At 40.1% G+C, this 18,763-nt stretch overlaps 1 protein-coding gene across 7 annotated transcripts in view; it reads right to left on the minus strand.

The window, feature by feature from the left end:
• The window catches only part of POU2F1 (POU class 2 homeobox 1), a 104,316-nt gene that overhangs the window by 25,705 nt on the left and 59,848 nt on the right, over positions 1–18,763 (minus strand). For 6 of the 7 annotated variants that reach the window (XM_032680622.1, XM_032680620.1, XM_032680623.1 and 3 more), the window contains exons 2-6: positions 18,182–18,247; positions 11,272–11,372; positions 8,314–8,367; positions 6,543–6,662; positions 4,696–4,875 (exon numbers count right to left, since the gene is read on the minus strand). In XM_032680622.1, coding sequence (XP_032536513.1) covers positions 4,696–4,875; positions 6,543–6,662; positions 8,314–8,367; positions 11,272–11,372; positions 18,182–18,247 — 521 coding nt within the window. The remainder of the gene's footprint in view (positions 1–4,695; positions 4,876–6,542; positions 6,663–8,313; positions 8,368–11,271; positions 11,373–18,181; positions 18,248–18,763) is intronic. The other variant, XM_032680627.1, reaches the window with a different exon arrangement.

Genomic DNA, 18,763 nt, shown 5'->3' on the forward strand with positions numbered 1-18,763 from the left:
ACTTTCATGTATTTAAACCATTCAGAACTGTTAATTTTCTGTAATTAAATGACTGGTCTCAACATAAAATGCTAATCTCTGAGAAACTGGATTTTCAAGAAAAATGCTTCAACTTGACATTTAGCTGGAGAATGAAAACATAGAGAACTGTTTAAAAATATTGCTCCCCCCAATAGCCTTTTTCTTTTCATCTTCTCCAAAGAGAACAAAAACAAGAGTAACTGAAATGGAGAACTGAAGTACATTGTGAAGTCGGCCAATATAATAGTGGTAATCCATGAAAACTATCTATACAAGTAGAATTTTTCCATCTTTCTGAGAAGAAGCTGTTTCAAAACACCAATCAAATATTTTCCATACTTGCAACCTCCCACTGAACAAACCAAACCAACCTCCCACGGAACAAGCCAAACCAACCAACCAAACAAGAAGACTAAAGCGTCGCATTATTTTTAAATCTGTTAAACTATAACTTCAAGGTTGCAGAGATCTCCTTTTGGGGGTGAGGGGTAGGGAGTGTCAGTGGGTGGAAAGGAAGACTAGGGAGGGGGAAAAAAAAAAAGGGAGTCCATTGATTTATGAGACCATAGACATGCATTATAGGAAAACGACTACTTAACCTGCATTACACAGACACTGGACATCAATCACTTGGGCAACTTAGTTGTGTTAAGTCAAGAGCGTGCAGTGTAATAATATGGCAGGCAGACACCAGATGGATTGGCCAAGCAGTGCTCTTAAGAAAAGGAAACTCCCATTTTGTAAGAGAACGGTAAAATTTTAAGAAGTGCCCACGAGCGCAACAAAGTGTTTTCAAGGTCAACGGTAATGTCTGCTTTCAGAAAGTTTCAGTAGTAATACAACTATTCCTATGAAATTGAGGCCAATTTCCCTCTTAAAAAGGGAGAAATAACTGCTCCAGTTTTTCCCTGGAACTCCATATTTCTCCTGACTTTGTGTCCTAACATCACACTGGTCAGCACTGCTAACAAAAACTGCTGCTTCTTGAGCCCAACACAACATGGGCCTCCACTCATTTATTCATCGATTTTCGGTGCTTGACTGGTTACCTCTGCAGGTTGTGCCGACCCTCCAGCACAGAGGGGCTCACACCGAACTGATGCGAGGACTGGATGCAGAGTTAAAAGCAGAAATGAAAAGAGTAGGGCAAGCTGACTGAGGGTGTGAACACTGGGTGGAAGGAAAGGAAATAAAGAGAGGCTGCGGGGTGAAAACAGAGGTAGATAAGAGAAAAAGTACAAACACAAAAGGAGGAGTCGGGAAGAAATTGTGGAAGGAAGAAGTATCAACAGAAAAACAGAGAGGTGGAGGACCTCTCCCACCAAAAGCAAGATGACCAAGTAGATCTCAGATGATTTGAAGCACCACCACAGGAGATGGAGTTATGTAGAAGAAAGATTTCAAAGAAACAGTGGCAGTGTATCTGTAAGATCAAAGCAAGAGAGCTTTTTGTTTAAGACTATTGTATTCATAACACCGGCTACCCAGCTAAGACATGACAGCTCTTATCATCAGGCTCTTACACTTTAATATGAGAAAACTGTTTTTAAATTGAGGCCTCAGGGATAACTGGTATAAGCAATCTTATTCTGTGCATCTGCCCTGGTAACTGGTGTGTTGGCTAAGTCTTGTTTAAATACAAAAATATAATTCCGTAACGCAAAATGAAAATGATACCTCCAAGGCTAATCACACTTAAATAGCCCTACCAGCCCCTCAAATTCATTTGAAATCCAACTTTATTTCCACCTTGGGAAAGTTTTATTATTTAGTTAATTATACCACTACAGTAAATCTCCCAATAGCAACCACATGAACAAACTTGACACTGTTTTCCTATACCGATCTTTTTTCCCCTCAGTGTTAAAGTCCCTGTGCAAGCATAAGCACACAGAAAGAGATGGAAAGACTTTCAGGAAAACATGCATGTCTTCTGGTGCTGCCTAACAATTTAGAAAGATCAAAACAATCCAAATCCTACCTCAGCAGAATGATCTGTCAAGTGCTACAACTTGCCATGAAGATTTTTGTTAAAAAAACCAAAATAAATCATCTGAAGTTCTACATTCAATGTCATTTTCTCTAATTACACCCTCAGCACCTCTGTAATTTTGAGGTTTACATCATAAAAACACTGATCATAGATTGTGAAAACAAGTAAAGTTTACAAAGAACCCCAAAGCTTGGTACAACTGTTCAGTGTCACTTTAGCAGCAGCCCAGCAGCAGCACAAGCATCTCACCAGGCTGCTGCAGCAGATACCTTACGTGAACTGCAGAGCACGTTAAAGAAGTCATGCTTGTGCAATTAGTTAATTAAAATAAATACGGTAATCCCCCTGCAGCAGAGACCTGCCAGTTAATCAATTATTCAAAAAATCATCAATTAAAACAAACATTCAGCTATTTGTGCAATCAGCTATATGTTTACAATAGCAACACAAACAAAGCTGAGCACTGCTCACAAATCGTTGCCAAGCTGGATCAAAAAGCATGGTGTTACCTACCTATGAACCTAGATGGTAGACATCTTCCATAAGTATCCCAAATTATACCCAAGCCCTGCACAAATTATGCCCTGCACTTTCATCATGGGAAGCAGCCAACAAGATTCAACCAAGCTCATTTAGGTATCAAGAAAACCTATCCTAAAAGACATCAATTGTAAAGTCAAATGTTTCAGTAACCAGAAAGGCCAGAAAACAAGTCCAACTTTAATTTGTTCCCCATGTGGCAGCAACATGATGATCACATGCTATTTCCCACAGAGCACACGCTCACTTCAGCAGCTCCTGTTTGACGGCACACGCCTGATCTTCTCGACTCCTCTCAAACACTTCTCTGGAGATTTTCTCCAGCACAAAATTAATAACTGCAAATGCTTCACGCATTTCCACTGCTGTGGAAGAGAGGGATTAGCAACATCTCACACGTTGCATTCAGAGGTATCTGCTCGTTCAGAGGTATTCACTGCTTTGGCGGCACATTTGACAAACGTAAAGCCAGAAAGTTCAAGGTACGGGTTTTGTTAATCTGAAATTTTAGTGTGCCACACTCCAGTAAAGCAGACCAAATTATCTTAAGCTGCACACCTGGAAGACAAGAGGCACACACCTGTGGATTACTTACACTTGGGTTAAAAGACTTGCACAGTATCACGTGGGAACTCTGTGACAGATACATAGGAAGAAGTTAGAAGTTGACCACCAACTCCCTTGATAAGGACATTTCCCATTCTTTTCTTGAAATCTGTCTGTATTATTGGCTACAAAGAGTTAACAAAATTAAGAGATGATCTTGAGAACTACAAGTTTCCTTGAATGCTACATCCTTCGGTCATCTCCACGTCATGCCAGAGATCCTTTGCTCAAAGATTTGTTAATATTCGGTCACACGACTTGTCACAGTCCAACAAGAGGTTCAGTGTGAGAGATCTGTGGGATCTCTCACTTAAATGTGGGATGGCATCACCCTGGCCTCTCTAAGGACCGCCAGAGAGGTCAGAACTTCAAGACCAACCCCACAGAAATTTGCCACTTCAGCTAATCGAAACCTGATAGCACAGGCAGGCTGTTATTCAGCTAGTGGACTAGCACAATAAAGGAACTGCACATTTCACCAATGGACTTCACAGTAATTGTGACATTTCCATTCTTGTCCTTAATCAGACCTCATGTTCACTTTTTAAGACACTTCACTCCAGTTGAATGCAAGAGAAAACAGCCTAAACAGAAAGCACCGGACAGTCATAAAGAATCTGCTCACTCTAAGAAGAAGCAACTTTGGAGATTACATATCCAACATACTTTGCACAGCCACACTAATACACAAACTGATACTACGTACTGAGAACCTTATTCTATGGAAAGATGGACCTCAGCATGAGCAACACAACAACCTAATAGTAGCACTCAAGATGCCTCAGCTGTACATTTGTTTACCCTTCTCCACAGGTCTAAGGAGTTTCCACACTACATACACTAAGCATGGAGTTAGTGGCACTGCATTCTCCACACGGAATTATCCCAGTCCTGGAAGATCCAGGACAATCCTTGCTGCTTCTAGTATGCAGAACTGCCTTGAAAAGCAGTTCTTCAGAATTAACTGGCAAGTAGTACCAGACCATGAAACTGGACAGATTTCAACTCCAGACACATTCCAGCAAGTTTTTCCCTAGACACAGAAGAGTGCCCATCCTTTGTCACTGAACTCTGAGCATAAAGCACCAAGCCAAAACAGCACACAAATCTGTCAAGTCAAACTGCCTTTCTTCAGCTCTGTCATTTTGCTTCTAACAAGCACCATTTGGGCCTGACGAGTATCCTTTGTGATACACAGGCATCACTTCCCATCCACCCAGGTCTCAACAAGCACAATTTCTGTGGGTATCTCCCTATACCCTCTTTTCCTCCTTTCCCAAGCTAACTACCAGGAGGAAAATTCAGAAAATACAGATGCTGGAGCAAACTCAGAAGCCCAGTGGAAGTGACGAGCAGCTAAGACTACCAACTTCAACCTCACCAGCTGAGGACGCGTGAGGAACGACTAAAAACGCTCGAGGAACTCCAGAAACCCACCGAACAAGGGAATTAAAAAAAAAAATAAAAAAATAAAAAATGGTGCAAACGAAGTCAAAGGTCTTTTGTTTTCCACCCTCTCAAGCCTCAAGGCTCACCTGTGCAATCTGTATTGGCTGAGATAGAGGGATCTGCGTCATCGGCGTTGCAGCAGAGGCTGAGATGGTGGCACCAGCAGCGCTGTGCTGCTGACTGGCTGAGTGCTGCACTGCAGCCGCCAGCAACTGTGCCTGCGCCTGTTGGAGCAATAACTGTTGCTGGGCTGGCGTCAACGTGAGCTATAAACAATTAGAAAACACAGCCATTAATAATGCAAAGAGCCACTTCAGCTACAAAGTCATTAGCTAGCTCGTTACTAGTTATGTTAACCAGACAACCCCAGAACTATCGCTACGGTTCAGCCGATGACTCTGGCCTTAAGTAAGGGCAGCTGGCTACTCAACACAGGGTAGGAACCAACCTACGGCGGGCCTGACGTAAACCAAAGTGCACCACAGCAAACATTTGCACTTACTGGAACCTACAGAACCCTAGCTTCGCTCCCAAGTCGTCTTCACAACTCTACCAGGAGTTTCGGGGAAAAGGTAATTAAGTAGCAAGCAAAAGAAAAGAATCAGTATTGCCAGGATTTGAAAAGAAATTTACACCCAGCAGAACAGCAAGTGATTAGCCAGATGAATGCGAGGCAGGAATGCTGGCTATGGCTACTGAACAAACTGATAACACCCCAGCTGCTTCACATTAGCATGAATCCCTGCCATATTCCATCATTTCCATTATGCCCTAAGATATAAGTAAAGAACATGAGCTCCATTTGTTTCTCTCCAAGTCTCCCCATCTGCTTTTTTTTTTTTTTTTAAATAGAATAGAGTTGGCAACTTTACATCCCTTCCCTTTCCCAAACACGCATTATCTCTGAGGAACAGGTGGCAGCAGTTTCTCCTTTACATGTAAATGAATCTTGATGCCCATATTTACTACAATCCGTATCTGCATGGGCCTGGAGTTTTGAATGTTTCACTACAGCAGACAATCATGAATTAAAACAAACCAATATTTTTTGGGAATGTAAAAAATAATAAGATATGCCAGGTTTTAACAACATATTAAAACAGTCTCACTTTTAAAGCTTTCAAATGCAGTTAACTGAAAACTAAATAGGATGTTTATTTGTACATTAACATAGAAGAAGGTTTAACAATTGAGCCTGAAATTAAGAAGATGTTTCATTCAAGTGTAGAGATGATCTAATCATAAATACATTATTGGAGCAACTGCCCTAAACACACAAACATTTAAAACTGCAAAGCTGACTACGTAAACGCTCATTCTTTAACGAGCCCTTTCACAAAACTTCCTTTCATGAAATGACTGAAAGCCTTTACAACAATTCAGAAACACCAAACAGTCTAAACCAAGTTATCTCATATTTACTCCCAAAGCCTTGCAATTAAAAAACCCTCAAAACTGGTAGGTTAAAACAGAAGGGTTGAATAGGCTTAAGGAGTACTAATACAGTTACTCAAAAAAGAAATGCATTTGAGAAGAGGAAGAATTAGCAGGTCCCATGATTTTGCTCTACACCCAGCTATCTGATAAGGTTTAGTCTCGTTCTCCCACGTCCCATTTTAATCTTGAAAAAAAAAATAAAAATTCCTCTTTAGCACATCAGTGACTGTCCTATTTGTACACACACCAGGTTTTCCTGTCATTGCAGAGTCAAGACGGGTACCGAGAACGGAGAGAAACAATTCTTTGTTGTTTGGAAGCAAATACTATTGCAACAAACCCCAAATATTAAAGTCTGCTTATTTTCCTAGGAAGATGCCTTCTGTCCCCACTTCCACTGAAGTTTCTTCCTGTGTTAGTGACAATCCCCTTCACTGACAGGCTCTGTGATACTGCCATCAGGAGGCTGACTGCAGTAAACCTGGGTAAACCTTACCCCAGTGATCTGTCCTCCGGCCAGCATGAGCTGGGTCTGGGGTATGGCCGCCTGCACTGAAGGCTGCTGGGAAGGCTGGCTTGGCTGCTGAGAGTCCCCAGATTCTTCATTAGATTTAGACTAGTCAAAAAAAAAATACAACTCTTTATAGTGTAAAACAGATGTTAATGTATAACACACTGCTATCTCAACACCGCACAATAAAAATCTTTCATCTGCATACAAAAAGCCCTTGGGTTTATTTTAAGAGTGTGTTTAAGCAATGGCTCTGTGTGCCCACCACCTCAGCCATGATTGCTCAAACATGTCTGTAGGTAATGCAGTTTAAACAAAACAAAGAGACTCTCGGGTCCTGTGTAACTCTTTGACGTTATTTTCAGGTCCCATCTCATCTTGTGCAATGCAACTGAAGCTGACGCTGCCTCCCACCATAAAGAAAGAGAGGGCTGTTAAAATTATTCATTGCCTAAAATCCTGAACAATGGAACCAGGGAAAGGAGATTTTGTTTCCACTATCTGCATCCTGTACCTCTAAGTCATCATACTGTTGTCTTCTATGGAACTGCTTTTGAAAAATCCTCACAGGTTTATCCACTGACAGCAGAATACATAATACATAAAGTGCTTTTAAATAATCAAAGTTTAGCATTTATTCTGTTTATTTATTAATGCTGCTTTATTTAAAAAGATTCGAGTTTATTTTGATTTATTTCCGTGGTTTGGTTGTTTGTTTTTTTTAAACACAAGAAATTGTGAAGACATGAGGGAGGAAACGCAAGTGCATGAAGAGGGGGAGAGAGTTTTATGATAATTAAAACTGGTTATGCAGAACATTAAAATTCTGCATAGATTTGCATATTTTCCACCACCTGTTTTGGGGACTGCAGAGCGGGCTAATTAACATAAAGGCTCTGATTAATTCTGCCAGTCATTGAGTGATAATTACAGCGCAGGACTGTAAACATTCTGCACTGGAGATACAGCCTGTTTGCCAACATCTCTCTCAGGGATGGAAGTTTACCATGGCAACCAAGGCAATTTTCTGCCTCCTTCCTCTTAGAAAGGAAGGTCACTATACCTCCTCTTCTTTCCAAATTGTTATTATGTATAAGTGGGTCCACATTCTATTGCATTTCATGTAATGCACTACCTACATTCTTTAATAACAAGCAATACTGAAACCAGTCTTCAATAAAACTGAATCCCTTGCCCCTTTAATATAGTACTGAGAGGAAGTGGAACATTAACTGATACACTGAAGTGTTCAGCATCATAAAAAAGTTTGAAAGCTCTGTTGGCTCACGTACGTTATTAAACAACAATTACTCTGACTTATTTTGATATCACTTGGTGTTATTTACACAAGCAATCTAAGCCTGTCACCTTACATAGTTAATGTTACGTTATAGTCCCATATTCAGGTACCAGAAAAATCACAAAGTAACACCTGATATGTTTAAAATAAGTGAATAAATGAAAGAACATGAAATATGTCTGGATTTTCATAGTTTTCATGACGTGACACCTGACTGAAATTCAGCATTAAGTTATGATTGCTGCACGTCTTAAACAACTCCACTGTCTGAATGCTGACTTATCCTGAACCTGATTTACAGCTGTAAAACTATTATTCCTTCATACCTATCACTTGCAAAACCAGTCAGACTGAAAACACAGAGTAACATATCATAGGTTAAAAACTATCTCTAATGGGACCAGGATGCTCTTTGGGATAAGAGAAGGACAAGCAGCAGAAGGTAACTGTCTTTACCTGTACATTTAAGGACTGAGCAGCAGCCTGTAAACTTGTTCCAGCGAGCTGGACCTACAACAGTGCAAAAATGGAAATGAAATAATGTAGAATCCACAGAAAACTAACAATGTAAAAAGAACCATCTCCCCACCCACGTCCCAACAAGAACACTGCACGCCCCTCTAACACCTGAATCAGTGAAATAGGGGTTGGGCTCCAGGCTGAAAAAGATCTGTAAGGCTCTTCCACAAGTGTTATTTGTCTACCTCTTGCAGAAGGCATTCCTGCCTAGGGATCTAGATATTATCATGAATGAATTTGAAACAGAGCATACTGGGTGGACAGGCTACCTGGTCCTATTCCTGTTCAAAAAATCCAGGCTCCAGGGAGCTCCATTAAGCTCCAGTCATCACCATCCTACCCATATTTCAGGATGGGTCTTACCCCAACACTGCATTCACCCACTTTCCTACATGACAGAAGGAGCGATCACCTGCACAGCACAGAACCCAGAGCATAAACACTCTCCCTCAAATCCACCTGCTCAAGTATTTCCAGTCCTCAGCCACTGAAAAGAAGATCTCAACACAGAGGACCAGAGACCCTTTACAAAGGCTGTATTGATTCAGGTGTACTTAAAACTTGAATCTGGTGTTTGTGATTAACAGGTCCAAAGAAGGTCCTGTGGGTTAGCAGTGAAGAAAAACAGATGCTTCAGAAAGTGAGATTTTTAAAAAGTGTTATTTTATCTCTAATAAGGATTTTTTTCTGTACGACAAACACTGTATTTTCATTAACTCAAGACCATTTTAATCAGTCTTGCCTTGTTTCTACCAGCACTCCTAGTTATAAAGAAGGAATGCTATGTAATTAATTACCAACACTTTCAAAGGTCAGAGTTACAGCCTGTAGAGAATTCTGTCTCTGGCCATGTTTGAAAACCGCTGCTCATTTGAAAACAAGGCAACATGTGAGGATACAATAAAGCAAAGCAAAATGTAGCACTCTTGCCTCTGTCCCCACATAAAGAGTACACATTTTCAAGCATGGGAAAAACAGCAGTACCTGAAATTAATAACTGAATATTTGAACAGGCGACCCTTAAAAGTCACCTTGGAAATATTTCCTGCCTCTCTAAATGAAGGTACCAGATTTACTAAGCATGTTCTACATCTAAGCAAACACTCCCAGGAAAGCCCCTCCTCATCACAAGCAAAATATAGTTTGACACAGCTGATGTAAATCTCAGCTTTTAACATGGATTAACAGCAGAGAATAACCTAAACAACACCAGCCCGCCATCCAAAAAAATATACTCAGAAATAATACATTAAAATGACAGAAAACACGCATAAAACACCACAAATGTATCTCAGGTACAGCCAACATAGTCCTGAAAATCTCTCTGAATGCAATTTGGACACCCCATTCACCACACAACCAACATTTTCAAATTAGAAATTAAACTGTCCCCGAATGCTGTCCACAGCCTAACATTTTGCATTAGTCTAGAGGAAAGCACTGTGTGTTAAGGTTGAATAACACCCCACTAAGAGCAGCCACACCAGCAGAGGACAGTTTGACAATAGATCCCCACACACCTGCAGGTGAATAAAAGAATACCTGAGATTTCCCTTTGAACCAGTTTCAAGAAATGAATCACACCTTATCAAACACGAAGTTATAAAGAACCTGACAACTGTTTAAATACATACATTTCCCAAGCAGGATAAAGCAGTGTGCTAAACACAATTACTGTCCTGGGTCGATCTATTATAACAAAACGAAGAGTAAAACAAACACACAAAATTCTGCAGAGCAGCTCTGTGTCTCCATGTTAAACACACACTGGCAACCCATGAAAACTAGTCCCCTTCCCTCCACAGAAAGGCACCCTACAACAGCCTATTGGTTCAGCAAATTCAAACAGTGGCACTCCCTAGGTCCCACATAAACCAATCTACTAGGAAAATTGCAATTATGTGACAAGACGTGTGGAATGTTCCATACAATAAACCGGCAGTTTCAGAGCTCTTAAAAGAGGGCATAAAAGCTTCGGTACTTCAATTATACCACAATAACTGTGCAACCTCAGACCTCAAACATTCAAGGTCATCCAATTAGGTACTGTATTTTAAAGTTTAAACTTGGTGCTGAGGAAGGGAAAGAAATTAGGACATTTGTTTTCATACATCAAGTGCGAACAGATAAAAAAAAACCCAAAACCTACAAAAATGCCCCTTATACTTCTCTTCACCTAGGGATGCCCCACTTTGCTTCAGCCTACATCTGAAATTCAGCTTTGATTCCCTAAACACAGCAGCAGCAGCAGAACAGAGGGACAGCATTAGAAGTCTGAATATCATCTGACAAACAGGTCATTGAAATAACTTTAAGGAAAAAAAAAAACCTCACAAACCATATATGCTTAGTAAGTATGATCAACTTTCTTTCTAGTTAATGTGCAAGAGCAAAGTGTAGTGCTGACTACCATTCAGCACCAATTCTCACTTTTAACTAGACAGTGACAGTTTCAGAACCTTGGCAGCTGTTGGGCCGATACAGTCCTTTCCCAAAAACATTAAATTTTACCTTGCCTTTCAGTTTGGTATCTCTATTAAGGTTAAAACAAACAAACAAAAAAACCCCCAAAAAACCCCCAATCAACAACAACTGAAAAAAAAAACCTTCAAAAACACACACCACAAAGTTTAGGCATTCTCAAGTCCCCAAGATTTGTGGTTCTCCCAGACAGGTCTCACCCTACCCTGACGTATTCTGCAGCCCAATGCACTGCAGTGAGTGCCACGATAAGAACTTTGTCCCATCCGTGCTATTTAAGCACATGGTCTACCCATAAGTTCCATTACATGACTCCCTGTCATTCACAGAAAGAGAGAACAAGGCACAACCAAGGGCAGCTGCATTTGCAGCTGTCTGAGTCTCCCCTGCTTTCAAATGGATCTTTTCTCTTACCTGATGAAGGTGCCCAAGGAAGGCCTGGGCCTGGGCTGTAGAGATTGCTCCTCCGACAGGCACAGGCTGCTTTTGAAAGTCCAGGCCATTTGTTTGCGTGCCTGGAGGAAGAGAGAGATTAAAAACTATTAATTATTACTCTTAAGAAGCAAATTAAGAATTAATACTCCTAAGTTTCCTGCTGTTCTCTCAGTACTACGTCGTAGAAAAATACTCTGAGAGTAACAAGAATCGAATTTTTTGCTGAAAAGGGGGCTGAGGAAGCAGTGACCCAGCTTTGGTAATGGAGCATTTGTCAGCTGAACAAAATCAACATTGTATTTTCTTCAGCCTCTGTTACCTTACCTACTCTGTGTACCCTGGAGATGTTTAAAAAATGTGGCATTTAGGGACACGGTTTAGTGGTGGACTTGGCAGTGCCAGGTTAACGGTTGAGCTTGATGATCTTAAAATTCTTTTCCAGCCTAAATGATTCTGTGATCTGTGTTTCTAATCTACACTATCACCTCATCATTCTCTACATGGTTTGAGAACCAAATGAGTGCACCCTGCTAAGATTAAACCGTGTTTCCCTTCTCCATGCACTCTCTAATCAGCAACTGAAAACTATCTTCAAGTTCAGAACGTGCCAGCAGCAAGGTCCATATCAAGTCACCTTTCATTAAAGACAGGTAAAATAATACTTGATGAAAACAGAGGTTCCACATACACATAGTAGTTATGGGACACAGTTTTACTCTATTGATAAAAGATACCTTCCCATTTCCATTAAAATGTGTGCAAAGTTCTCATTAGGTAAGAAAACTGCCTAGGCTTGCTTCTGTTTTCACTCCCTCTCATATAACCAAAACCCGATTACTTTCCTACATTTTTGAAGATTTCTTCCTAAACAGTTCAAAAAACATTAAAACCCCCAAACTAGCCCAAAATAACCTGGCTCTGAGAAGGGAAAGAAAAATACCCAACATTTTTTCCACAAGACACTACCACAGAATTCTCTTCTGCCAAGAGGTGCCATAAATGCAAACTTTTAAGAATCATCCTGTGGGGAGATGATAAAATCAACATTAGCAATTATCAAAAAGTGGGTTTGTGTGTTGGGTGTTACTACCCACAATGGCTAATAATGAGAAGGGAGACTCCAAGTGTATCAGGCTGCGTGGAATTTCTAGAACAGATGATGCAATCTTTAAAATTGCATGACTGAAATGAAGCAAAACCAGCTTTAGACTTGCATGTTTACTTTCCATGACAATCAGATTTTGTTCAGTGTCTGTGGACAGGTGTTCAGCCGACTCCTACTTCAAAATTCCTTCCATCATCCACATTCTTTGCCATAAAAATCTAGGTTATCTACTAAGCAAAAGAGTCACAGTTGTTAAACAACAACAGGGGGTTGCTATTCCTTAGAAACATCTGCAAAAGCAAGTAGGTATAAAATGTGATTAGTAAAATAGACTACCCAGTATTTTACATTGCTATTTTGACCTACAAACAGCTTAACACAGATAACATTTCCAAAGACTGACTCACTGTTCAATTAAATACAGACATAACAGAGATAGTCTGGCATCCATGTGAGATATACAAAGGTGGCCCTTTGATGCATCTTTGGTGGAGGTGCTGTGGGAGGAGAGCTGGTCTACTCTCAAGTTTTCAACTCTATGCTTTGGGCCAAGGTTTAGAAACTTAGGAGACACAGGCATTAAAGATATTCCAACTTTAAACTACGTAAAATTATTTTCTTTAATGAGTTTAAAATTCCAATTCAAAGTGAATGGAAGGACTGTCACCGGCCTGAATTGATCCTGAATGAATGCAACTTGGTTGCCTTTCTCTAAAGAAAGGTAGATTAAAAAAGTCTGCTGGAAAGAGCTAGAAGAATCTCATCTATTTTCATTCTTTCCAGTAAACTGCAGAATTCTCTTCATGCAGAAGGCCAAAGGGAATGGAAAGATGATTGGATAAGTATATAAAAATAATTCCTGACAAACAGCTACTGTAATTCAAAGGAAACAATCTACCACCTCCTCTTTTAAGTAGAAGCTTTGAATTAGTTTTCAATGTACAGCCAGGGACTCCAAAGTACAAAAAGAAACCAGATAAGAAAACCTACTGTAAGGCAGATACTCCTTATTCCAACTGGAAACTTGCAGGGGTTACAAAAATTGTCTGTTTCTGAGAGGACTGGCTGGAAGCCTCACCTTAAGCAAATAGGTGAAGCTGTTCTAGTTAACTGTCTTCCAAAAGGAGCCTCAAATCACGACACCATATTAAAAGAACACCCCTGAGCACGTGTGCAGAAGAAATGCTCCACTTAGCACTCCTGCTGACTCTTAATATGGACACCTGAAATGAGCCTCCTACGTGACAGTTTGGAACAAGGCAAGCTCCAAGACTGAGCTTAAAATCTCCATGGGTCCCAATAAAGAATTTAGCTGGGTACTGAGAGAAAAGAACATTTTCTTTAAATTCAATCTTGAAAGACTTCGACTCCCTCTTCTGAGGCCTCCCAAAACCAAACCCAGAGCAAAAAAAAACCCCCACACTACACCTGTTCACCTCTCCTGTACTTGCCTCTTAAACTTTCTTTGGTATTTGGAAGCACAGCGTTCCCTCCCCTTTGGGTGAAGCTTTAGTTTTGGAAGGAATGCTCCCCGGGTTGCTTGCATTTATTACAGCATGCCTCTGGCTTCTGAAGATCAGAAAGGAAAATGAAGGGAGTCCAGCACGTAAGAGGCCTTGTTTTTAAGGTATTGATAAGGATGTGATGCCACTCCCGTGGAATCCAAGAAATCTAGAAATGTGATAAGGAGCTGGAAAAGAGAGCTGTCAGAAGCAGAAGCTCAGCACATTCTAAGGACATGGAAAGACCAAAATGCCACTTCTGTTCAAGATAAGAGTTCAATACAAAAAGCCACGATGATTAACAGACACAGCAGATGCAATCACAGGCATTGGGGGTTTTAACAATCCCAAGTATTCATGTATCTTCCATCTCCTCCTCAAAAGGAGTGGACCTCTCCATGTCCCATCCCTACCTTCTTCTTGGTTCCAACTACATTGTCGCTGCCCTGCCCTTTCTGGTAGCTCATAAGTAGTTTTTTTTGTTTTGGGTGCTCCACCCTCATCAAACTGTTGAGACTGAATCAAACTGTAGGATGAAATTTTACCCTTACAGTCGAGGTCCAATGCAGCTTAAGCACATTTAAATTCTGGCATAAATTCAGTCATGTGCTTAACTACTTCACAGAGGTGGTTTGGATGGAGACTAACACAGTGCCTCTCCAGAGAAAGGAACAGAACACTAAGTACCAGGACACCCTGAACATGGATTAGTTTATGCCATCTTGGAGGGTAAAGGCAAAGTGGAGCAGGCAAAGGTAACATTGCACCTGCAGTCAGGGGAACAACTTGACTCTCAGAATTCAAGAACATAATCATCAGACTTCAGCCTGAGTTTGCAAATTGCATAAGAAAGGAAGAGGAGTGAGGAACTCCAGGTCTGGCGAAACGTGGAGTAAGGTACAAGAAAGAACTCAGAAAGGGAAAGGAAGGAAGAAGGGAGATTTGAAAGCTGAGTGGTGTGGGGATGTGCATCGTGCATCTCCCAGCACCACTGCTGCATTTCCCCAGCTGGCTCTCCAACTCTCTGCATGTGTTGAGAGAGAGAGAGATACCCCCAATGCTCAGGAATTGTTGATTCCTTGTCCACATTTATTAATAAGAAGTTTAGCATTGATATTTGCCCAGAATTTTAGCAGTTGAAGAATATTTTATGGTCCCTTTCCTATAGACTTCCTTCTTATGGAAACCGGAAAAATCAGTCTCTGGAAATGAAGCAATGCAAACAAGAACCTTTAAAATCCTTCCAAATACTACACTTACAAAAACTATTATTTTGCTGCTATGTCAACACATGTCATAATACTACAGTTTCCATAGTCATTATAACCTTGGCTTTCATAGTGCTGCATTCACACAGTTTTTAAAAGAGAAGGTGCATTAAACAAACAGAAAGGTTGAGATGTTTTGGAAAATTTTATGCTGCAGCCTGTAAAAAGGACATCCAAAGACTATCCATTTACTGTAAGACATTCTTCTTACTTCTCTTTTTTTCCAGTAGCTACTACATAGACTGTCCACCCACAACTGCAAGACTGGAAAAGATTTCTGTAACTCTACAATACTGATGACCAATGGATCAATTCACAGTCTTAAGGAAACAGCCATCCAACAACTCTTGTACTCATTTTTCTGTTGTTGTTCTTAAGTGGCCTGAAATATGGGTTGCTTTTTCAGATGTTTAAAAGGGAAGTCCAGTTAGCACAAAGATTTTAAATTTATAATCTATTTCAGGGACTCTGTTGTGTCCAACATATTTAGGGGACTTCACGGTGCTCCCTAAATAGTCAGAACTCAAAACACAAAACCCTAGTTTAACTCCATGAAACTTAGTTGTTAGGTCAGAAAAATACTGATGTTGTCATCTTTACCAGTGGCAACTGTTGTTTTTTCCTAGTTCTGCCAAATGTAAATTCATGCCCTAGAGTAATCTCTCTTAAAATTTTCAAGTTGCATCATCTCACTACAGTTTAAAACAGGAATGACCCAAACAAACATCGGCTGAGGTTTAAAAGATAGACCAGTAGTGTTTGCACAACAGACTCAAATGATTTACAAATGTTGCTGGAAAACAGGCAGTTGCAGGAAGTTATAAAAATAAGAACTCTGAGTGTTTATAAAAAACCATCTTCACACATTGTCTGGGGAGCAGGTCTGGGGAGCACAGGCACTGAAGAAAAATCGATGGCACTCCCAGTTCCTCGGCATCTGAGTTGAAAGCTGACTTTTTTTCCCCACTAAGGATGCACTGAGTCCAGAACCGTAATCTAAGCACCCTGATCAGAAGCCTAAAATTACATTCTGTGAGTATTCCTTTCAGGGTTTAACATCTGCCAAGTTGACCAACAAAACTGATGCTTGAGCTCCCAAAGAACGTCACAAATGCCATCAATCACCATCTCCAGTGGTTTATGAATTCTGCATTTAAAAACAAAACAATGACTGGAGAACAAAGGGTGCTCAAAAATTCTAGATTATTTTAGTTCACATAATTTAAAAAATCAGAGTACAAAACTGAAAGGAAAGACTGGTAACATTTAAACTACAGAAGCAATGTTCCAAAGTTCCAAACACCAATATGAGTCAAACTTTTGTAATAACTAACCTTAGTATTAGAGTATAAAAAAATACAGACATTGTACCCCCTTTTAACATGAAAGGACCTACATGCAGCTTTACAATCCATCCCTTCTATGTCATGACCCCCACCTTCACAATGATGAAATATTTGCCTTGGAGAGCCGAGTCAGGGTTCTGCAGAAGCAGGTGCAGAGCTTTCACGATAATGGATTTATTTTTAAGGATTACCTCTGAATAAAGCAAATCCTCCTCCTAACAGCTCAGTTTAGGTCAAACTGCTGGTTCAGGCTGCACTGAGGGAAGGGTGTTGGGAATGCACCCTGGAGAAAACAAACATATGCTGGGAACTGTGGTCATACAGAGGAGGAAATCTGAATTTTCTCAGGAGTTTACGCACAACCTCCAGCTACAAGGAGTCTACAGGGATATTTAAAAATCATTGTTCTCTTGATGCTGTTTATGATCATGAAATATTTACAGCCCATATGTTTTGGAAATATGGTTTTATATCATCCTATACATCCTATATTAAACACATAACAAAACACTTTTGCGCACAGAAAGAATTGAAACCTCTCCTACTAAAAATACAATGGCAATTATAAAACCTGAGAAGCCAGTGACAAAACACACATTAATAAGCAGGCAGAATTCCTTTGGACTGACCCCATGCATTGGCAGAAAACATCCAGCCTCTCAGATCAGCACTGGGAACATTCAGTCACTCTCAGCTGCACTAAAGCCTTGCACAAAGAATTAGGAGACAGTGGTACAGAATGAAACATAGTGTTAATTTTCTCACAACTCCAGAGTTTAAAATAAAACTCTTATTACTGAACCACGAGAAGGAAAAATAATATTCCCTCATACAAGGTAACCAGACTTCTCTCAAAGCAACAAGTTCCTTCTCATTAAAATTTTCTCTTCCCAAACGCTGTTCTGAGCTCAGAAAAGATTCTGAGTCAGGTTAAACTATTTGCCTTCCATTCAGAACTGTCATTCCTCTTGCTTCCAAAGTGAACATTAAATTACTTCCAGAAAGGAATTAAAGCATAAGATAGAATGCTTAAGCTACAGAGGCTTAACAACCTTCTCCAATGGCTTAGAATTTGGGCACATCTTAAGGATGCACCAAAAGGCACATTGGCCCTGGCACAAAGGCTAAATTTGACCAAATTTCAAGGTTCTGTTCTAACACACAAGGAACTTACAGAAAAGCTGGGCAACTTTTTTTTTTTTAATGTTAAGAAATCAGGCTTTCTCCCTTTCACTTGTTCTTGAGAACTGTTGTGACAGCTTGAATGAAATCTAAAATGGAAACAAGATCAGGCAGTGGCCCACACCTGCCAGGGAAAACTTCAACCCAAAAATAAATGACAAAGTTAGAAGTGCTGAAGGTCTGTTCTGCCAGGAAAAAACGAGACTACTTTTGGAGAGCCAGTGCCATCAGGTCTTCTGTAGTATCATAAACATTACAGATAGAAAAAGGGGGAAGGGGAATCTAAGACTGTGTGGGTAGTGCTCCAATACAGTATGGTTAATGATAAAAGTGTTCCCAAGTCTCTAAAAACAGTGGGTGTGGGGTTTGGGGTTTTTTTTTGGTTTGGTATTTTTTTTATCCCAGTAAGCTGGTAAAGAAATTTGGTTTTTCACATTCATTCAATTCCACCAGAAAATATCTGTGCACCAATTCATCATTTCTTACCTGTGTTCCCGTCCCCACTCTCCATTGATGGTTTACTGGTTTCTGACGGATTGTTCATTCTTGAGTCTGCATTAAAACAGAAATAAAGATAAACCAATACAGCCAAAAAAACCCCCAAATCTATTAACACCTTTTTGCCTAGGGGAAGTACAGAACATCAGAAATTTGCTATGTACTTTACCCTAATTCAGATTATAACACAAAAAGAGCAACCAGAAGCAGAACACAACACTGAATCTTCCAGATAAATATTGTTTCAAAATTTTCTATGTCATTATTCCCATATGTGAAAAGGTAGGTATTAAGGGAAGAAAAGACAGCATGCTGGAGGGCAATGATAGGTAGGAACTTAATTTTCAATACAATGAAAGTCACAGAAGGAAAAAAAAAGGAGGGGGGGAGGAAGGAATAATGACTACACCAAGATTCAAAAACGTGAAGTCTGACCACCATGGCCTACATTATTCTTGTGTTTGTTCCCCCTACTCTACCCTGATAAGAGAAAGGAAATTCAGTCACTACAATTAAATGGATGCCATTTCTGTTTTACTGGAATGTCACTGACACTAAGTTATTTTATAT

The sequence above is a fragment of the Chiroxiphia lanceolata genome, chromosome 2, assembly GCF_009829145.1.
Source record: "Chiroxiphia lanceolata isolate bChiLan1 chromosome 2, bChiLan1.pri, whole genome shotgun sequence".
Classification (NCBI taxonomy): Eukaryota; Metazoa; Chordata; class Aves; order Passeriformes; family Pipridae; genus Chiroxiphia; species Chiroxiphia lanceolata.